Source organism: Papio anubis, chromosome 5 (assembly GCF_008728515.1).
Source record: "Papio anubis isolate 15944 chromosome 5, Panubis1.0, whole genome shotgun sequence".
Classification (NCBI taxonomy): domain Eukaryota; kingdom Metazoa; phylum Chordata; class Mammalia; order Primates; family Cercopithecidae; genus Papio; species Papio anubis.
In genome coordinates this window covers 66040910-66063733 of record NC_044980.1, presented here as the reverse complement: position 1 = coordinate 66063733, position 22824 = coordinate 66040910, and the positions used below count along the sequence as shown (strand labels likewise).

The following is a 22824-nucleotide window of genomic DNA, read 5'->3' as shown; positions in this document are numbered from 1 at the left end:
CTAACCTGCAATAGTCCTTCCCCCAACTCTTAGCTGATGACTGTGCTCTTAATTTTACTGATGAAATAAAAAAATAACTTCCTCATATTGCCACTAGTAAATCTAACTAACTTTTTATCCGTATCTTATGCAGTCCATACTGTTTCAACAGATAATCAATTTCTGCACCTCAGGCCAATCTCAGCAATTCTGCACTGGAACTCATCTCCTCTTATATACTGAAGGACTTCATGCATGTGATTGTTCCCTCTTTTTTCTGCAGGTCCAATTTTTTCCGTAAATACTGGATCTTTCTCATCAGCATGCAGACATGCTGAAATATGTATCTTTTAAAAAACACAAAAATGAAAATAAACAAAACCCTCCTTTGATTCCACCACCTCACTCCTGCTACCATTCCATTTCTCTGCTCCCACTTAGAGCTAAACATCCTGAAATAATTGCATTTGTTCTTTCCAAATATAGTTGTCTAGACTGCATCACCTTCGGCTCCTGAATACCCTCAAAGCATACTTTCATTTCCACTATGCCACTAAAATCTCTCTTGTGAATGTCACTAATGACTTTCCATATAGTCAATGGTCAATTTTTCTTGACCTGTCAAACAGCATCAGATATAGAATAAATCAGAAATGATTTATTCACTTAGTTTCTAGACACGGGTCTATTGGTTCTCTCCTTATCTCTCTTACTGCTTGCTCTCTCAAATTCCTTTGTTAGAGCATTCTCATTTTCCTGTTTTCTAAACCCTGGAGAGAATCAAGACTTAGTTTTCAGATCTCTTTTCTATCTATTCCTTAAGGCCAGTAACTTTGAGTATTATCTACAAATTAATTACACTACCAAGTATTTTATCTCTAGTCTAGACTTACTCCTTGAACTCCAGAATCCTGTATCCAAGTATCAATTCAACATTTCCACTAAGATGTCTTAAACTTCAAACTTAGCATTTTACCTCCAACAAATCTTAACAATTCTGTTTTCAGAATATATTCAGAATCTCATTACTACTCATCACCTGCTCTGCTAATACCCTTATACAAGCCACCATTATCTCTCACCTGGTCTTCTGTAATTAATCTTCTGACTTTCTCTCTACACCTATTCTGACTGCCCACTGTACCCTCTGCCTCAGTTTATTCTCCATACAGCAACCAGAGAGCTCCTTTGAAAACACATGTAATTTCATCATTCCTCTGCTCAAAGCCTCCATTGGCTTTCCATGTTACTCAAAATAAATTCCAAATTCCTTATCATGGCCTACAAAGCCTAACCTGGTCTCACACCTCTCCGGATTCATCTTCAAGTACTCTCCCTCCTGTTTACTCCTACTCAGTGACATGGTTTTCCTTGCTGTTTCTTGAATATACCAATTATGCTTTTACCTTGGTATCTTACTCACTGGTTCCCTCTTCCTGGAATACTCTTTCCTCAGATATCTGCATGGCTTGCTCCTCCATGTCTTTCAACTATCTGCTTAAATTAACTTCAAAAAAGTTCTCCCTGATCATTCTATCTAAAACAGTAGCCCTCTATCTAATGTTATTCTCTAGCCTCTAACCCTGGTTTATTTTTCTTCAATAGCATGTATCAATACCCAATAAATACAGCTATTTCTTTGATATTTAGTTTTCCCTCACTATAATGCAAGCTCAGGAGAGAACTCATTTGTTTACTAAAGTAGCCTTAGTGCACATGTAACAGAGTCTTAGAAATAACAGGTGCTCAAGTATTTGATGAATGAATGTACACAGAACGCAATCATTAAATGACTATATTAGATAGCAAAAAAGCAGGTAAATAAATAACAGAAAACTGTAATCTACACAGAATCAAAATGTAATTCTTAAAATTTACCACCAAGCCCCACTGCCTCCTTCACCCAACACACATACATACACATACATGTATATATTTTAAAAACTAACTTGGTGGGATCTGCTCCTTTAAAGTAGGCATTAACAGATTCTGTAAGGGCGACTGCCACAGGTAAGGTATCCTGATTTCCAAGGCTGACAGGGCTGGGACCCCGTGACACACCTAGAATATATATAATTAACTTGTTAAATCCTTCAGAAAGACATAAACTAAATATAAAGATAGTTAGGTTCACCATTGTTAGGTTGTCACAAATGACCCTACTACTGGTTTCAGTGATGTCCCATGATAAATCTGGAGGCTAAGAAATATAGTATAAAACAAATTGGAGCATAATACAAAGGACAAAAAAAACCTAGGAAGACATATCACACAGACATTTCTTTTAAATGGAAAGACAGAATGGTTAAGGAATGTCAGAATGAAAAAGCCCTTGACTAAAGAGCTAAAATTACAAAAATATGGCTTCAAAAACATTCAAATACCAAATTCTTCCAGGTTCTATCAATCATATACTTCAGGGAATAATTTAAGGCCAATTTAGAATTTTTGTATTTAAGTTTTTTCTATCCAAGTAGTAATGTTTCATACACTACTCATTATTATTATAATTCTCTTTAATCTCCTGTTTGTCTGGTGCTTATATTGTATTCCCACATTACTTTGCCTCAATAAATATTTGACTAATAACATTACTTAAAAAAAAAAAAACCCTGACATAAAGTTCACTCAGATAAGATGCTTTTTAGAGTCAAATCAGAGAAAGATCAGTGTCTATAGAGCAAAATTAAAATGTAAACAAATTTATGCAAGTGTTCAGGTTTCTGTTTATTGTTTTACATTTAACGTAAATGAAGTATCCCCTCAAAAGAGTGCACTGCCTTTTTCTTCACAAACGTACTCTTCTTACCACTGTGTGCCTTACTGCTACTGCTACTGATTTTCCAAAGTGGGGGCATTTCATTTAATATATAAAATGCAATTTTATAAAAACATATGAGAGTTTGTTATAATTACTCATCCTTAGTGAAAGAAAAAAATAAATAACCTAGGTCAACACTTATCTCTGAAATTTGAATATATTCTTTTCTTATATAAATGTTACACAATGTTAACAGCCATCAGACATTTTTATTTTAGATGCGACTCCTATAGTGAAACACTGAGTTACTTCTGAGATACCTTAAATATTATTCTGATAAAAATCAGTACTGGCTTTTTCTGCCTCACAACTAAATCTGAGACGCTACAAATAGTGAAAAAAGACACTCTGTTAGCTTGGTATTCTAGATTTTGAAGGAATTTTTATTCAGAAGGTTCTTCATACTTAAAAAGTTATTCATGAATCACAACAATTACTATTTATTAACCACTTATATGTGCCAGGCACTTTGCTAGGGGGGCATTAAAAAACAAAACAAAACAAAACAAAACAGTGCCTTTTTGATGCACAAGTACTAGTTTTGCAAAGCAGAAGCAAAACAAAAAATGTGAGGGATGGGCCGCAGTGACGAAAAGACACAAAGATGAGGCTGGAAAAGTGCTCATGATCCAGATTAGGGTGTGAAAGACCTTTAATTTTATACTTCTATCACTAGAAACCACTGATAATGTTTGACAGAAACATTATTAGGTTTTTATGTAGTAAGATCTCTCTGAACACGTAGTAAATCCTAGACTGAAGGGAAAAATGACTGTTGGCAGGGAAACAAGTTTGGATCAGGTGAGAGCAGTTAGGTGAAAGCCAGTGGCCTGATCAAGAGTCATTAGTTTTGGGATGTGAGAAAATATCAAGTGAAAAAAAAGCTGATTAAGTATAAATTTACTGATTATAAATATAAAAATATGTTTGTACACTGGAAAACTTCACTGTAAATCTTAGTTCAATCCACTTTTATCCCTAATATACTGTTCTAAACAAGATGGTCATCAGAAATTCAAGAAAACATATTTTCTGAAAAAGACAAAGGCTGTAATAATCTTTTCTCTCCAATTTTGTAACTGTAGTAAAATAAACATAACATAAAATTTATCATCTTAACAATTTTTAAGCATACAGTTCACTGGTATGAAATATATTCATAATGCTGTGCAACAATTACTATCATCCAACTCCATAATTATCTTCATCTTATAAAACGGAAACCCTATACCCATGAAACAACAACTCCCACCAGTTTCCCCAGCCCCTGGCAACCACCCTCCTACTTGTTGTGTCTATGAGTTTGACTACTCTTTTAAGTACCTCATATAAGTGGAAGCATACAGTATTTAGCACAATGTCTTCAAGGTTCATCCATGTTATCATAGCATGTTAGAATTTCCTTCTCTTTTAAGGCTGAATAATATTCTACTGTATGCATATACCACATTTTGCTCATCCAGTCATCCAGCAATGGACATGGGTTGCTTCTACCTTTTGGCTGCTGTGAATAGTGCTGCTATGAACATGAGTATATAACTATCTCTTTGAGGTCCTGCTTTCAATTCTTTTGGGTATATACTCAGAAGTAGAATTGCTGGATCGTACGTAAATTCCATTTTTCATTTTCCGAGGAACAGCCATACTGTTTTCCACAGCAGCTATACCATTTTACATTCTCACCAACAGTGCACAAGCGTTCCAGTTTCTCCACATCCTCACCAACATTTGTTATTGTAATACTCTTTTATTAAAATTATACTCTCTTAAATATGAAATTAACATATTTCCTGACCAGGTGTACTGGCTCACGCCTGTAATTCCAGTACTTTGGGAGGCTGAGGTGGGAGGACTGCTTGAACCCAGGAGTTTGAGCTTATAGTCAGCTATGATCACATCCCTGAATTCCAGTCTGGACAACAGAGTGAGACCCTGTCTCATTAAAAAAAAAAAAGTCTCTTGAGTAACTCACACAAATGAATATTTATAGAAAGTCAAAGGTAACATTAATGTCTACTACTGCTTTTACACTAAAAATTAAAAGAAACCTGCAGCATAAATATTCTTTTCAACAATCTAATCTGGGCACATAACATGAGAATTCTTGAAATAGCTTCCCTGTAAATTATTATGCCTAGCTTCCCGGTAAATTATTATGCCATTACTGAAACACTGGCAAGCATAGAAAAGTACTGGAAAGTTGAAGAAAAACTCAAAACCCACTTAACATTTGGCATATTCCCTTTCGTATTTTCTATTTTTGCTTTTCTTTCAAGATCATATTGTGCATGGATAATTCGAAAAATGATTAGGAAATATGTACTTAAATAGTCTTTTAAAAAGTCTAAAAGTATACTGTATTATTCCAAATAAGTAATTTCTTAGAAATAAAAATTTCTTTATTCTCTTAATAAGGGTAGATTGTGGTTTCTAATTTTGGTTTAATTGTTAGATATGTAGCTAATTTTATGTTTTGAAAATGTAGACAGCTTATAAACTTGAGGTATATAACAGGTACAGGGTACCTTCTTATAACAATCAATGGATATTTATGTAGATTTCCTTTCTGCTCAAAAATAAAACACAGAGACCCACTCCCTACTCTCTCCTACCTTCTCCATGCTTCTAACTTCATCTGTATGGTTTTCCTATAAGACAGCCTTTGCTCTACTAATTTAGGTATTACAGGTTTTTTTTAACTGACATATTCTTTTTACTTCTTTTTGGATCACTTATCTGATTTTGATAGCTAAAATTAAGATTTATTGATACTTCTTAAAGCTGAGTTGAGGAAAGCAGAGAAGAAAATGCAAAAATACTGTGTTTTTATAGTTGGGGATTTGCTATAATGGATCCTGTACCGCAATTTGATGGAATTAGCACAAAACTGAAATAGTTATTCTTAGCATAATTCTTGATTTCTGAGACATCATACAATTCTGGAAAAGGAAAAGTTAGATAACAAAATATTTTAGATACACTTAAGGACCATTAGTCAACACACACATCTGCTTCTGATACAATACCTGGTGACGTCTCACAGTGCTTTTCAATTTCAGAGTGTGTCCCAATCAAATTATCATCTTCTATTGTATTTAAATAAAACAAAATAATGCAGAAAAAGAAAACATTTTCAAGAAACAAGGAGAATTAGAAACTTAAATCTTAACAGCGTTGAAAACTCATGGCAAAGAAAGAGAACTTTTTAGGTAGATTTTAAAAATCTTTGTTGTATAAAATTCACATAAAACCTGCCTTGCCTGTATTCTCACTGTCACCTGCTTTTGATTGTCCTATTGCCAGCACTGGCTCAAACCATAAACAAATATGTACCAATTCAATAGAAATTAGTTTCTATCACAAACAAAAAACCTCCTGAATAATCTAAAGATAATGGGGGGGGGGGGGGGGGGAACTAAAGCAAAAAGAAGGTTACCCAGACCACCTGCCTGATTTCTAGTAGGTCCCAATTAGGATTTTTAGGACTAAAATACAGATTCTGTGGGAAAAAAATTAAAACCAAACAAAAAATAAAAATGAAGTATTCATTAAACCAAATAAAAGAACTTGCTAGACATATTCAGTTTATATAAAATTAAAAGATGGGAAAAATGCTGTGTTCACAAAGGTAACAAGATGGTGACATCATGTTTAGACATTTAGAAACCAAACCATTTTATATTTCATTCTAGCCTATATTACTTATCCTCTTTTTACAATGGCCACACACAAGTTGCTTTTCTCCTATGTGAGCCTTGACAAATTAACTGGAATTAAATCAGCTTAATTAGGGCTGTGGTTATCAAACTTAGCATGCATCAGAATCACCTGGAATGCCTATTAAACTATTGCTAGTTCCACTTCCAGGGTTTCTGATTTTAAAAGTCTACATGTCTAAGAAGTACCCAGGTGACGCAGATGCTGCAGGTCCAAGGACCACACTTTGACCGTTACTGAATTAGTGCTCAGTTAGTGCAAATCAGTGATTTGCATTATCAAGAATAAACCCATCACTACCTAAACCAGCAGCAATAAATACAATTATAATTTTTATGAGAAGCTGTTGCTCCTGCAACACAGCTGCTTTGTCTAACTGGCTTTGTGCTTTATTATCCTAACAATGGGTGAAAAAGGTAGTAAGAATTTGTAGGAAAAAACTGAGAAGTGATGACAAAAAAAACCTCTTGAGCACAGTCTAGATGTAGTAAAATACTGAATTTGTTTGGTGAGGTTTAGGTTCATATAGCTATGCCTAAGACAGGGATGCTCAATCCCCAGGCCACAGTCTAGTACCCAGCCACACAGAAGGAGATGAATGTGAATGTCATCTGTATTTACAGTAACCGCCTCCACCCCATCACTCGAATTACAGCCTGAGCTCTGCCTCTGGTCAGATTGGCAGTGGCATTTGATTCTCATAGGAGCGAGAACCCCATTGTGAACCGCGCATGTGAGGGATCTAGGTTGCGCACTCTTAAGAGAATCTAATGCCTGATGATCTGTCATTGTGTCCCATCACCCCAGATGGGACTGACTAGTTGCAAGACAACAAGCTCAGGGGTCCCACTGATTCTACATTATGGTGAGTTATATAATTATTTCATTATATATTACAATGTAATAATAGAAATAAAGTGCACAATAAATGTAATGCACCTGAATCATCCTGAAACCATCCCCTTGACCGCAGTCCATGGAAAAATTGTCTTCCACAAAACCAGTCCCTGGTGCCAAAGGTTGGGGACCACTTCCCTAAGAGCTATTTTTAAGTCTTGAAATTCTTGTGGAAAAATACAATTCACTGCAAGCACAAACTGTTTTCTTTCATTCAATCATTTTCAAAACACTATTGTTTCTAAAACATAAACTTTCTTAGAAATGCAACAATCAGTTCACAGTGGGAAGAACTGCATTTTGTTTTGCCTTCAACTATTTATACTGATCAGCAATTTATAAATTTGTCTCATTCTTAATGGTGCTAACCACAGTTAAAATTCTTCTATCCAGACAACATATACTGTGAAACAAAAAAGCAAAGTGTGGAAAGTTTAATAAATTACAGGTGTGTTTCCAGAAAAACAAAACTTCTAATGTTAAATTCTTCATTAGCCCATTTAAAAATATATACATATTTAGCATACATATACTTTGTACACTACATTTCACATGTAATTGATGATAACCCACTTACCTACTGTTGGAGTATTGGCAGCACTTAATGAAGCAGATGATGAGATAGAAGAAGAACTTTCTGCCCGGGCTAATGGTGCAGCAGGAGGTGGGCTGGTGTTGGAAGTTACAGGTGGGCTGAATGGCCTGGGCTTAAAAACAAAATGTTATTTATCAAAATGCTAAACCAATATACCTCTCTTGTTAGAGCAGATTTTTAAGTTATCAGGTAAATTTAACATACCAAACCAAATTTACTGTGTGAGTTTCTTATAACTTAGTATCAGAGATGCCATATATCAAATCATTTTTAAGAACATACTAAAACCTGAAAAGGTTATTTTGAAATAATGCTGTAAAAAAGGTCTTTGGGCATAAAAATTTTCCTGTATTTAAAAAAGTATGTTTAAGACAGATTCTCAGAAGTTAAATTAGTTTAAACAGTATAAATGTTCTTCTTCCCAAACTGCTTCCCAAAAGCGTTGTTCACTTTACCTGACTACAAATATGAGAAAATTATTTCTCTACACCCTTGCAGAAACAAATGGATGAGTCACAGAAGAAAAAAGGATTAAAATTTTTTTTCTAATTTGGAAAATAAAAATGAAACTTTCACTTTTACTTTCATGAATGGGTTGATGTAATTTGGGGAGGTTTTAGTATTATCTGAACTTTCACTAACCCTTTGCCTTATTTTCTTGCAAATATTTCCCTCCTTAAATATTGCTTGTCCTTTACACTTTTGGTGTTTACAAATCTGATCACAATTTCCTCAGTAATTCCTTGTAATGTTTCCTCACTGTGAAAACTCACTCCATACAAAGGTTAGAGAGACTCAATTCTGTTGTCTTCCCAATTTTCTAATTAAACATAAAACAAATATAAAAAATATAACTCCAATTCATTTATCTTTTACTTTGGTGAACGGACTTTTTTCCTTCCAAGTTCCTAACTGTACCAATAATTCATCAGCAACACTTCCTGAGGTGTTTTGCTTTCTTAAAAAATAGGCATATTTGTCTTCATTTAAAAAAAAAAAAAAAAAAACCTTTTCCTGCTTACAAAAGTATTAGGCAAGTAGATATTTATTTAGTGCCTACTATGTGTCTGACCCTGGATTAGGTACTAGATACAAAGCTGTGAACAAGAAAGATAACTGTCCTCAGTTATTTGAGGAACATGGGAAAAAAAAGGTAAAAACAAAACCCTACTTGCATTCATACACTAGTCAACTCTTCATTGCATGAATATAAACTTACAGATATTCATTTTAATAAAACTGTCATTTTATTGCAAAAAGTGTTTTATAATTTGTAACCCCCCACCCATTTAACATTTATTTTTTCCAGAGTACAGCTTTTTGATGACTCATTATGATGGACAATAGGTTGAAAAAATTCAGCAGGATGCTAAAAATGCAGCTGTATATATATGCACACCAAGGTGGTATAGGACATTGGAGTGAACAGATACCGATCAACAGCTAGTCTGAAACTCACAAGCTTGGAAAAAGTCTTGAGATCAACTACTGTGGGACATTTCTCCTATGGCAACATAACCTCAAGGCCAATACAATGTGACTGCCTTTTTAATTTTTTTTTTTTAGGTAAAGGCAAAAACAGCTCTTTTCTCAAGTGGTTTTCTCTAATTTTAGAATTATGCTATCTACTACAGTGGCCAATAGCACGTGAAATGTAACTAGTCCAAATTGAGATGTGCTATAACACACAAAGTAAATTTTGAAGACACGGCATACACACAAAAGGAATGTAAAAATCTCATTTTTATAATTGAATGTGTTAAAATAATATTTTTATATAGCAGATAAAATACATTACAATGAATTTCACTGTTTTTCTATGTGGCTACTAGAAAATTTTAAATTATATGTTGTTTATATTATATTTCTGTTGGACAGCATTGCTTTAAAACAATGTTTCTGAAACATTAGCATGCATCAGAATCGCATGGAGGGCTTGTTAATAATACACAGTTGCTGGGCCTCTCCCCTGAATTTCCGATTTGCCTGGGGTGGAGCCAGAGAAACTATTTCTACCAAATTCCCTGGTGATGCTAATGCTACTGATCTGATACTGCACTTTGGGTGCCCCTGCTCTAGAACAACGAGTGGTTCTTTCAGTGGGTAGGCAGGATGTGGTTATAGAATCCTTTGAGCATCTGGTGAAAGCTATGAGCTCTCTCCAGAAAATGCACATATGAGCACGCAAAAAAAACAAAAAAAGGCACTCCAGTGTACAGCTGGAGAAAATTTAAATCAACATAATCTCTCTGGTGGGCAATACAGAAATAATTATCAGGAGTCTTAAAAATGTACATAGAGTTTAGTTCATAAATTACACTTTTAAATTTTTTTATTAAAAAAATGAATGCTAGAAACCACAAGGATAGTCATTAAGACATCGTTTATAATAACAGAAACATGAAACTAAATGTTAAATAAATTTCTGAAAACTTTTAGAAATTTAATTCTGACAACAGGGTAGAAGACAGAGCACTCATATATTGAAATACTCTGTAGCCACTTAAAATGGTGCTCCCTGAAGCTCAGAGGGTGGTTTCTAGAAAGCTCTCAAGGATGGGGAGAGGGTGGTGTATGGTGATAGGGGGATGATGTGAAGGATTCAACTATGAGTCCCACTTTATTTTAATATATTAATACTTACAATTTAAAGTTATTTGGCAAAAGATTCTATCACTTCAAAGAAGCCTGAAGACTATAAAATAAGAATAATTCATTCAGCTACATGGATGGAACTGGAGGCCATTATCCTGAGTGAAATAACTCAGAAACAGAAAGTCAAATACCTCATGTTCTCACTTATAAGTGGGAGCTAAACAAAGGTTACACATGGACATATACAGTGGAATAATAGAGAGTGAAGACTACAAAAGGTCAGAGGATGGGAAAAGGGTAGGGATAGAAAAAGTACCTGTTGGGTACTGTTGGGTACGATATTCACTACTCAGTTAATGGGTACACCAAAAGCCCACATTCTGCCAGTATGCAATATATGCATGTAATAAATCTGCACTTGTATCCCCTAATTCTATAAATAAAATTATAATCAAACAATAATTCATGATTATTCTTGAATTATATACTTGCAAGTGGAAAACAAATTAGAAATATGTAAAGTATGACTTTTTATTTAAAAATATGCCTATACCATTAATAACTTTTTGAGCAACTATTTGCATTCAACAATGTACTGTTTTACATGTATTAACTCATTTAAGTCTCACAACCTAGTATCATTACACATATTTTATCCATGAGGCAACTAAACTCTGATTAAATAACTGCTTAATGTTGCTCAGCTAATAAGTGGCTAATAAGCTAGAACTTTTAACTGTATTTTACTGCCTCTGGATAAACACGCATTCCAAAAAATGTTAACAGTAGTTATCTTTGGGTGGTGAAATACAGAGGAAATTTATAATTTTCTTTCTTTGCTTTCTCTGTTTTCCAAATTTTACAACATGATAATTTCCTGTTTTTACAATCAGGAAAAAAATCAATTTATTAAAATGTACTTAAAGTTCTAGTCATAACTTGATTTAAAAAAGAGAATGAAGTATTTTAAAATGTAGTAATTTCTGTATTACTTAAATATTAATCTTCTCCTTGGCAGCTTGCACCTAGTCTTTCATTTCACTTCCACTAAGTCTGTTCATTTGGAAAAGAAAGATAACACCATTTCAATATCTGGTGCCAAAGCTTTTCAATATATTCACTGAACATTTCATAACTGTGTACCACCCAACAGGCATCATGCAAAGTACTGAGGATACGAGACTGACGAAGGCATAGGCCAGTAAGGATAACACACACACAAAAAGTACATACAAGGTGATATGTGAACTAACAGAAATATAAGCAAAGTATCTGGGTATAAGGAAGAGAAGTGAAGGAATGATCAAAGAGGGCTTTGCCTAGGTGGCGATATTTAGCTAGGTCTTAAAGAAAGAGGTCAACATAGAAAACTGAGGGGCATCTGAGATAGAGCACAGGAGGAAGACATGGACATGTGAAAGAGCATGATGTGTTTGAGGAACACTGAAAAGTTTCAAGTGGCTGGACTCTAGGCTGAAAAGGGGAGAAAGATGGACAGTTAGTATAGGTTGTTGAGGCAGCTTTATAAAGACTCTTGTACATTCAGCTAAAACATTCAACCATACAGACCGAGAAACCACTGGAAATGTGTATCAAGGGAAAAAAGATTAAACTGGACTTATAAATTTAATTCTGGTTATTAAACTGGCAATTAGTGTAGAAGACGAAGCAAAGCAAACCAGATCAACGGCAAGTAAACTGGTTTGGGAAAGCCTCACTGAATAGAGTCTATAGATTTTCTCTATCTGATGACTTTTAAAAACCAATGATTTCCCACCCACGCATGTACTTTTATAAGTCAACTGGATGATGTGGACTCCAGTCTCCTTATGTGTAAAATTTTAAATGCCGAACTTAGATGCCTTCCATGATCCTCCTTGCAGTATATACTTTTAAGGTCTAAGAACAAGCCACCATTTACTTCCTTAACATTTGACTTTAAGTAGAATTATATGAAAACTGCTTCTTTATTGTGAGACAATGGATACTGAATGGTAGTCTTATAATGTGCCAACTTTCTCAGGAAATCTGTTTCACAGGTATGGACAATGTCCTGTTTCACAGGTATGATCACTGAGGTAATAAGAAAAAGAAAAGGAAGCATTAGCTGGGAAAATTTTTCTATACTATGAGGATGTGGGTAGAAAACTTCAAGCAATTAACTAAAAGGGCATATAGAAAAATATCATTTGCATCTTAAATCAAAACAGTTATATAATTTTTTAAAAACCTGAGTACATACTATTTCATTAATCCCACTGAGTTTGCCTGAAGTAAGCTTTGGTCTGGAAGCAGGCCTCGGAGGTGGGACAATGGTGCCTACAGAAAGAGGAGTTGTGGGCCTGGCTGGTTGAGGGGAAAAAGAAAATTTGAAGAAAATCATTAGTATGCAGCAATCCTTACATAAAGACATTCTATTATAAAGAAACTGTTGGTAATCAAAGCTCATTTTTCAGGAGGCTCTTTTTTTAGATGTAATCACAGATGTTGAAATACTGGGAATCTATCAAATATGTTTTATTTTGAAGTGACCAGTAATATTCCTGAAAAAAAGTTAACCCTTCAATAACTGACACATATGAATTTTATTCCTGTTTCAATTATCTACACATATAAAAATTAAATCTGATATATTAGCTGATGAGAACAAACCAATTTTAGGTCAAAGGTCATTTGTTTATTGCCAATACATCTATTTTACAGATAGTAATTCCAGACCAAAAGGTTCTGAAGCTGTACCTCCAGAATAATATTGTAAACTCTAAATAAAATACTTACCTTAATTAAAATTATTAAATTTGACTTTTAAGTTGAACCACATTGTAACATTTTGGTGGGTAACATTATTTGAAATAATTAGATATTCTATTAGTTTACAAAAAAAAAATTCCCCAAATCACTACAGTTAACTTTGGAAAGTGTTCAAAATAATATCTTAAATTGTTCCTAAGTCCTATATAAATTTGGTGTTGAGTTTTCAATGCCATTTGCTAATTTTACAAGTCAGAAATATCTGTATTCTTAATCTCATCACAATGTAAATTACTGGATAAATGTCAATGTATACATCATCAAAAGTCACAAATGTATTAGCATAATCAAAGCAGGAGTAAAAAAATGGAAGTAAATAGGTTTAAACCCTCTTTAAAGTCATGTTTAATAATCATTAATAAATTAAATGATTTTCAAAGCCCTTTGGTTCACACTAAAATACAGGCTATAATTCAGAGACTGAAAAATATAATGGGTGGAAAGAAATATATTCAGTATGTTTTCAAAGTTTAGAGATGTACAAAATTAAAAATATATAAGTGGGCCTAAGTATACACATGGGGAAATAAACTGCAAAGCTGAAGGCCTTTAATCATCAATGGAGGAATCAAGGAGGCATGAAAGGAACACGCATAGAGGTAGTAGGAAGAGACCTAAAGAAAAAGGTAGTCACACAGGATTGAAAGCTGTACATGCATGAGAGGTAGGGAATCACTTAGAAAGCATACCATAATAAGAGATAAAAGATGCAAGCGCTGTTCAGGTTGCTTAAGGAAAATAAAAAAGCTGGTAAATCAAGCTTAGATTCTGAGGCCACTGTCTTTTTCCAGTCAGTTCCCGTTCTTTCATGCTGCACAAACACTTGAAGCTGTACACTGGAAGAAATGTGCACAAAAATCTGAGGCCCATAACACCTCCCTGTGTATTACATGTCTACTTTAAAGATATGTTCATTATCAATGAAACCAGCACTAGCCTATGTTAAGTTATTTCAAACTTGTGAGAGAGTTTACACAGCAAAGGCATTTATTACTGATCAAGTGGCCTGTCCAAACGGCATTTATATCGACTCAAACCAAGCCTGGTAGAAGTAGTAAGTTCAGTCAAAATTTGCTTTTTGAGAAAAGCTAATAACAATACTTATTAACACCACTGTTTATAAATGAATCTATATTATATCTGCACAGGTCAATTAGGCACTGCTTCTAGAAGCCTCTGAAGGAGATAACTGCAATTGTTTACATTCTTCAGTGTCCTATGTTTTATTTTTTGCTGGTGGTGGGGTGGAGCTCACTGCTACAAATTTCTATTAGAAGCAGTGTTTCAAGAAATATGAATTGACCTGTGAAGTATAAAAAAACATTGGCGATAAGGGCTACTCTATATCTGCCCTCAGACATTAACTAAAGTGAATAGACAAAGCATGCTTGCCATACCATTCTTTATCTGAACAAAAGTGGAAACTAATCTAGAATCTAGAAGCAATAATGATGATGTAGAAGAAATAGCAGCAGCACTGTTAGCTGCTTCTGTAGGTACATTTTCAAAACATGTAATATTAGGCAAAGGTCACTGTGATCCTCAGAAATGCAGCTGTTGGAAGAAATCCCATCCAAAGCATTAGGAAACCTAAAAGTATTTTCAGCTTTACAATGCAATCTCTGGAATGCCTTCTGAGCAGCACTGGAGCTATTAATTGCAACAAGTTCATCAGTAAAGAAAATCCACTGACTTCACGGCCATGAAGCAAAAGGAACTTTATCTGTGCTCTCTAGTGGTGCTGTTACAGCAGAATAAAGTAGAGATTTTGGGGAAAAGTCTGGTGATGGACTTTCTAGACTCAGAATCTGACCGGGTTTCAAGTAAATGTTCAATTATCACACACCCAGGAAAATCAGTGAGAAAGGAAGTGAAGTTCCTACTCTGCTCTGTAAGGTCAGATGAATAAGAACAAAACAAAAAACTAGAAGCAACAGGAAAATTCTAGAACTAAAATATAAATCCATATAGCCAAAAAGTTATCTTGTTTTAATTATTTGAAACTAGAAAATTTAATAATACACAGAAGAAGAGCATAAGTTCAAACTACATTAACTGAAGAAAACAAGTATGTACATTAGAAACTTAAAATGCATATGAAAAACTGAAGGTCCAAAATTATATAAAGTCAGAGTTATTCCTGTTTTCCCAGAGGAGCAAAGGTAACTATTTACAGTCAGTACAAGATCTAAAAAGATTTGACAAGGTGGCAAAGCAATAATGCTGTGTATACGTGGTACTCAACAAAGTTCATCATTGTCCTGTGATAAAACTGCCCCAGGAACTACATCGGAATACATCAATGTTCGAGTTAATATTTAAAAACAGCCCAATATTTTTCAAAAAATAATTTTAAGGTTTTTGTTTTTGTTTTTTTGCGAGCACAAGAGTTCAATTAATTCATGGGCAGAGAAAACAGTCTGGCACTTACCAAAGGGGAGGTAAGTGTAAGATATTTGTGTTAAATTTTTAAAAATACATATATTGATGTTTATATATATTCATATCTGACATAAACATGAATGCTTATTTATAGTCTACATGGTATAAGATGCAACTGAAACTACTTTTCAGCCAAGCCCTAATCAACATTTTAAAACATGTAACAACACTGGGATGCTTAATTATCAGTTATTAACTGATTGATTGAAATTATTTTTTAGCCTGCTTTAAGATGAGGTCAGTGATGAATTAAGATTCTGAAAGACAAACAGGAGAGTAGGGAATGATCTCACAACCTGGACCTTGCTAAAATGTTAAAATGGGTACCTGGGTAGAGGATGTTAAGATGGGAGAGAAGTGCATTGCAAAGAATGGTGGGACAAAATTTAAGACTTGTTGTAACTAGCGAGTACCAAGAAAACATAAAAATAAGTGAAATAAAAATTTCAGATAAAATGCCTATTTCATAACTTCACTTAGGACCAGTTCTGTAAAACAGGATAATCCCAATTATGAATTAGTTTGATCAATAATTATATTCTGTTCAAGTGAAGACTTAACAGTAATTACTATATAACAGGATAACTATCTATTTTGAGCATCACTAACATTTTTTTGAAAGGCAAAATTTATAATATTACTTTTCATACTATATAGGAAGATTTAAAAATGCATACTGAAGTGAATTTTAAAACCAGCAAAAAGTTAATAAATATTGTATCATTTCTTAACGGCCAAACATTAATGACCACTAAATGAAAACGAACAATTTTTTACCTGAAGTGATGGTGATATGAGCCATCTTTAGACAAGTAGCAAAAGGAAGAAAGAGTACTTTTATAAAAAGAAAGAGACTATACTAGAGAAAATATCAAGAAACAATGAGCAGAATTATGAAGAAATTTCTATATAACTAAAACCTCTGTGATACCAATCTGAAAAATTTTATTCATAATGGGATATTAATAAAATTTGAAAATATTGCTGAGAACTCCTTATTCTAAATGCATAATACCATTCTGACATTTTTACTAAACAAAAGAGAGATTTGGCAACAACATCAGGTTTTCCTGTACAATTACTTTCCTTATATAATACATATATAAGGTTAATTTTATAATACTAAATAGTAATAAATGCTCAATGAAAAAGGCTATAAAGCCACTTCAGATTACGTTCAACTACCTTCTATTGACTGTTTCTTGCTGTTTTACAAGTATTAAGTACAGATTACTTTCCCTTCAAACGGTCAAATAGCATTTAGTGTTTAGAGTTAAGGTTTCTTATAATCCACTTATAGTTTCTTTTAAAAATATTTTGTTTCTAAACAGTCTAATTTTAAAAACCAATATTTAATTTTTAATAGTAAGATATTTCAACATGGCTTTTTTGTTGTTGCTGTTAATCTGCTAAAGTGTGATAGACAAAACAATGGCTTTAGAATAAGTAAGAGCCAGGTTTGAAACTTGTCTTCATCATTTACTAGCTACATAAACTTGGAGAAGTTACTTATTATCTCTGAGCTTTACTGTTTTCATCTATAAAACAGGGACAACAAAAACAACTTCATGCTGCTGTTAATGTGGTAAAATTAAATAGAATGTGTGGCACTCCTAACAAAACTACCTAGCATGAACTAGACAGATTTAAGTTCTTGCCCCATGATTCCAGCGCTTCCTTAACCCCAAATACTGGATGGCAATTCTTAAGTCCCAGAGAAGAGAGTAGAAAATCAATTAAAATTGATTTTATTTTCTTGTTTTGAACAAGCAGTGGTTTTATTAAACATACATTTTTGATGCCTGCTGTTTGACTAATGAAAAGAGAAACTTAATATATTCTTGCCAAAACAACTAAAAAGCATTTATCAACTTCTTTCATAAACTGCTTGGGAAGTGTTAAAGCCTTTCTAGAAAGCAGTTTGGTAGTAAGTATCATGGACATCATCTTGTAACCCATAAGTTTTAAATTGATAAATTATTACAAGCATATTGAGACATATGCACAAAATTTGTTATTTCTATGAATGTTCATAATACTAGAAAATTAGATGCAACTTAAACTTCCATCAAGAAAGAACATTGATAGGTATTTTGTATTTGAATTATCTATAAACAATAAGAATTATTATTTGGATAATGATATAAAATGCCTAGAAATAAACACGGCAATTTAAAAAAACACTTAGTATTTTACACGTTTATTGTTAAGTCATAGAGTATCTAAGAGAACAAAACCAAAATAAAATCACTTTTATTTGGCAATACAGATGACAAATTTTTAGAAATTTTGATCATTAAGTACAACGCATAAAAAGGGAATGAGAAAAAGCAACTAAAGTATTCCTTATACTTAAAAAAAAACCATATATATACACATATATATATTTACCTGATGATGATGAAGTTAGTGAAGATGAAGATGAATCAAGAGATGGTCCAAATAGGGGGTCCCAAGCAAGTAAATCACTGGTTCCTTTTCTACCATAATATTTTAAAAGTAAAAATTTTAACAAAAGAATATTTAATTAGTATAACATTTCTAGTCACTTATTTGTAAAATAATTCTATAGAAAGAATTCTAACAGCTCAATAAACATAATTAAAAAGTTGGGGCCAGGCACCATGGCTCATGCCTATAATCCCAACAGTTTTGGAGGCTCAGGTGGGAGGATCACTTGAGACTAGGAGTTCAAGATCAAGTCTGGGCAATATACATAGCAAGACTCAGTATCTATAAAAAAATTTTTTTTTAATTAGCCAGGCATGGTGGTGCATGCCTGTAGTCCTAGCTATCCGGGAGGCTAAGGAAGATCACTTGAGCCCATGAGTTCTGGGCTGCAATGAGCTATAATTGCACCACTGTACTCCAGCCTGGGTAACAAAGCAAGACCCTGTCCCTAAAAAAAATATTTTTTTTTAATTTAAAAGTTGGATACTCTACCAGTAGTATATGTGTAGAAATTAATTAACAGATTTAACAGCCAATATTTGTTAGAAGCATAACCTAAGATAGCATGTGAAGTTAGCAGAGGAGAATGGGGAAGATTAATTCCCATTCATCATGCCTTGTTAGACTCAACAACCTTGGGGGCTGTCATAATGGGAATAATAATTTCAGCTTTACATATAAAAAAGAGCAGCACACGTCTAAATGAACTGCCCAAAGACATACAGCTACTTGATTCTAAAACAGGCTCAGGTCTGCTGGTTCACACACAGCACCCAATCCTGAACAGAAAATTTAAGTGGTATAAAATTGGGTTAAAATTTTATAAGGCCATACTTATTTTCAAAGATGAAGAAAAAGGGTAAAGTGATTTTTTTAAGCCCTTAAGTACAGAAAGATGGCTTACATATTTTAATGTATTAAACTGCCATTATTTTAAAATTTTTTAGGAAATCTTACACAAAAAAACAGGCCCTCTATAATGAAGTGCTGTAATTATCTAAGAGTACATATCCAGCATCTCAACATGCACCTACATGAAAGCACACTACACCTCGTACAATAAAGCCTAGCATTGCAACTGCATGATTCCTAAAAACAGTTTTAAGACACTCAACAATTTATCTTTAAAAATGATACATCTAATAAATACCACCACTGTGCTCAATTAGTACCTCAAAAGTATCAAATAATTGTAAACTACCTATTTAATTAAGCCTACTTTTACTTGTGTTTTACATTAACTCTGGCCAGGCTTGATGGCTCACGTCTGTAATCACAGCACTTTGGGAGGCTCAGGAGTCTGAGTCCAGGAGTTCAAGACCAGCCTGGGAAACATAGCAAGACCCAGTATCTTTTTCGAAAAAAATTAGCTGGGAGGCAGGGGTGGGAGGATTGTTTGAACCTGGGATGTTAAGGCTGCAGTGAGCCATGATCACGCCACTGCACTCCAGCCTGAGAGACAGAATAAGACCCTGTCTCAAAACAGACAAGCAAAAAACCATTAACTCAAAGACAGTATTCTTACTGATGGACACAGAAGTAAAAAGAGACCCATCCAACATTGGCTTTTTTTTTTTTTTTTTTTTTTTTTTTTAAGAAGAGCTGGCAACATGCCTTCTGGCCTCTCTCTCCCTTTTCAACTTGAGACACTTCTCTGTTTTGAAGCTTATGAAGTATATTATTTTATAAGGTCACAGTCAAAACTGAAGAAAGAAATGAGAAAATTCCCATGAGACTAAACAGCTGAAATACAGATACGTATGAACTTAGGGTTTCATCATTTATTTAGAAGTAGTGAGGCCACCAAGGCCAACTGTGGTTAAATGGATTTCTTTCTTATTGTAAAAGGACATATTACCAAATGACAAATAAATTTAAACTTCTAAAAACTCCAACAGGGCATTTGACAGCTCAGAAAACAGGATGATTAACAAAACTTTACGGGAATTAAAACTATAGAGCTAATAAAACTCTAGAAAAAAGGACAAAAGGATACTTAAAATGTAAGTGTGTGGAAGAAGAGATGAAAAGGTGGAGCACAGATGATTTTCAGGGCAGCAAAAATACTCTGTATGATACTATAATGATGAATACATGTCCTCACGCATTTGTCCAACACCAAGAATGAACCCTAATGTAAACTGTGGACTTTATGTGATTATGATGTGTCAATCAATGTAGGTTCACTGATTGTAACAAATGTACCACTCTGGTGAGAGAATCTGACTGTGAGAGAGACTGGGCATATGAAGCGGCAGGGAGCATAAAGGGAAATCTCTGTGCTTTCCATTCAATTTTGCCATGAATCAAACACTGCTCTAAAAAATAAAGTCTATTTTTTAAAAAGAATTAAACATGGAAACTTACTCATTGGGTGGAGCAGATGGCTTTGATTTTGTTAACTCCTCATCTAATTAAAAAATTAAAATATTATGAAAACTTCATAATCTGAGAAATAAAATATTTTAATGAAAAAGAGAAACTCTATACACATAACACTATGACAATTAAAAATTTTGGAATTGATAATGTAAATACAAACAATAATGAAGAAAAAGTAAATTAAGATTTTAACAAGTTTTCTATTGTGTACATTAAAATAACTGAAACTACTAAATCCTGATTTCTTCTAATACCTTTAGTAAGAAATTACTTAAGTCAATTAAACTATGATAGTCATTAAAATTGCTGTTTAGAAAAGAGAAAATATGGGTTGCAACTTTAAAAATAAGAAAAATGTTTAAATACATAAATTCTATTTAAGAATTTTAATTGATGAATCATGAATGCATTTTTCAAGTTCTAAGAATACTATTAGTGATTATTACATTGACAAAAAGTAGTTATTAACTCTTGAGGATGTCATATTTTGAAAAATTAAGAATCTTATAGCAAGCTGGAGCAAATCTCTTTATAAGATAGTTCGTTTTGCTACCTTTTGCATTTGTAACGTGCCTCATTTCACAAGCAAGTGGTAAACAGGGGAATAGCATCATTAATGCAAAACTCACATTGGTGCATAAGCAATTTTTCCTGCACCTTCATGTTTTCTTTGCATCACCAAGCAATACCTGATGCAAAGTATATCAATATGAGTAACTTCCACAAACTATGGAGGAGTATCACAGTACATGATACCCATTCACTCTACATTTTTCACTTGGCTCAGTTTGGTTGGTTGGTTTGCCTCAGTGTTTACTGTGCTATTCTTCAATATTTCTGCATTTTGCTCTCATCTCCACAACTCAGCACCCTCCATTTATCCTCATTTTCCTCACACTCCTTATCATTAAGCTACCATCAACATTTCTTTAAAGATAAAATCCTTACTTTTATTTATTTTGGTATTTATTATTAATTTACTAGGTCTTTTAAACTGTGTTAGAATTTTTATTAAGACTGATGTTAAAGTTTTTGTTAAGTATTCTGTTAACAAAAGTACATAGCTTTTGAGTGGGCTGCTTCAACTATTTTTCCCACAACTCTTTGTTATTTTTAATGCATGATTCTGCAAAAGGTATTAGCACCCTAGAAAAGTTTTTAGTATAATTACGTTTTTAGTATAATTAAATTTATAATCGAATTTGTAATTGTGACATAACTTAAAAATAGGGAAAGCTCAATATTACTCATCTTACAAATGAAATGTCTTCTAGTTTATAAGACACAGAATGCCAGTGAAACCGTTTAACATTCTTAATCAGAAGTTACTTTTTGGCTTTGGTGATTTCTGAAAAATGTTGTAGCCATGTATTAAAGTTTAAAGCATGTCTCTCAGCTCTACAGGAAATAATATAGATATGTTGTTTTCTATTTAAAATAATTGTCCTTCTAGCCATTCAGCAGGGTTCATGATGAGAAAAGATCATTTATTTCTACAGCTACATAAGGGTAAAAGATTAACAAATTGCCTTATAAAGTTTAATAGACATAAAATAAGCAATTCAAATGTCAAACTTACTAGACAAATTCCGATTCATCTGTACCTAAAACAGAGATGCAAAATAGGTACCATGAAACAAATTAATTTGATAATGAAATATTTGGTAAAATGTTAATACTAGGAACCGAATTTTACATCGTTTTTAGTATATCTGCTCAATTGTAAAGTTTATTTACATAAAAGATATAGAGAAAAAACTGTCAGTAGTTTTTGTTTTACAGTAAAAAGTAATACATGTAGTTTTAACACCTAATGTTTTTAAAATATTAAAGCAATATCTACAGCAAAACATTAAAACTTGCTAATCTGAAAATTTAATACAAATATTTTGAAAGTCAATCCTCAAAAATTACAATGATTTTAAGTCAATGGGAAAAAATATAAAATCTTGTACTTACTGGACTGTGTCTCTAGTAGTACATGGAAGAAAAAGAAAATTAGGTTAGAATTCTGAATACTGTATTTTCCTGTTCTAATAATTAATCATTCCCTATTCAATCATATCTAAAATACATACACCTTAAAATACATACACTGTCAGCTGGGAAAAAGTTAAGCAAATTAGGCAGCAAA

General features: G+C 33.3%; 1 protein-coding gene across 3 annotated transcripts in view; it reads right to left on the bottom strand.

Moving 5' to 3' along the window:
* Positions 1 to 22824, bottom strand: part of FCHO2 (FCH and mu domain containing endocytic adaptor 2) — a 134873-nt gene that overhangs the window by 13749 nt on the left and 98300 nt on the right. For all 3 annotated transcript variants that reach the window (XM_017959631.3, XM_017959630.2, XM_031666216.1), the window contains 7 exons: positions 22650 to 22661; positions 22270 to 22294; positions 20676 to 20718; positions 18249 to 18337; positions 12847 to 12950; positions 7992 to 8121; positions 1929 to 2040 (listed from right to left, as the gene is read on the bottom strand). In XM_017959631.3, the coding sequence (XP_017815120.1) occupies positions 1929 to 2040; positions 7992 to 8121; positions 12847 to 12950; positions 18249 to 18337; positions 20676 to 20718; positions 22270 to 22294; positions 22650 to 22661 (515 nt within the window). The remainder of the gene's footprint in view (positions 1 to 1928; positions 2041 to 7991; positions 8122 to 12846; positions 12951 to 18248; positions 18338 to 20675; positions 20719 to 22269; positions 22295 to 22649; positions 22662 to 22824) is intronic.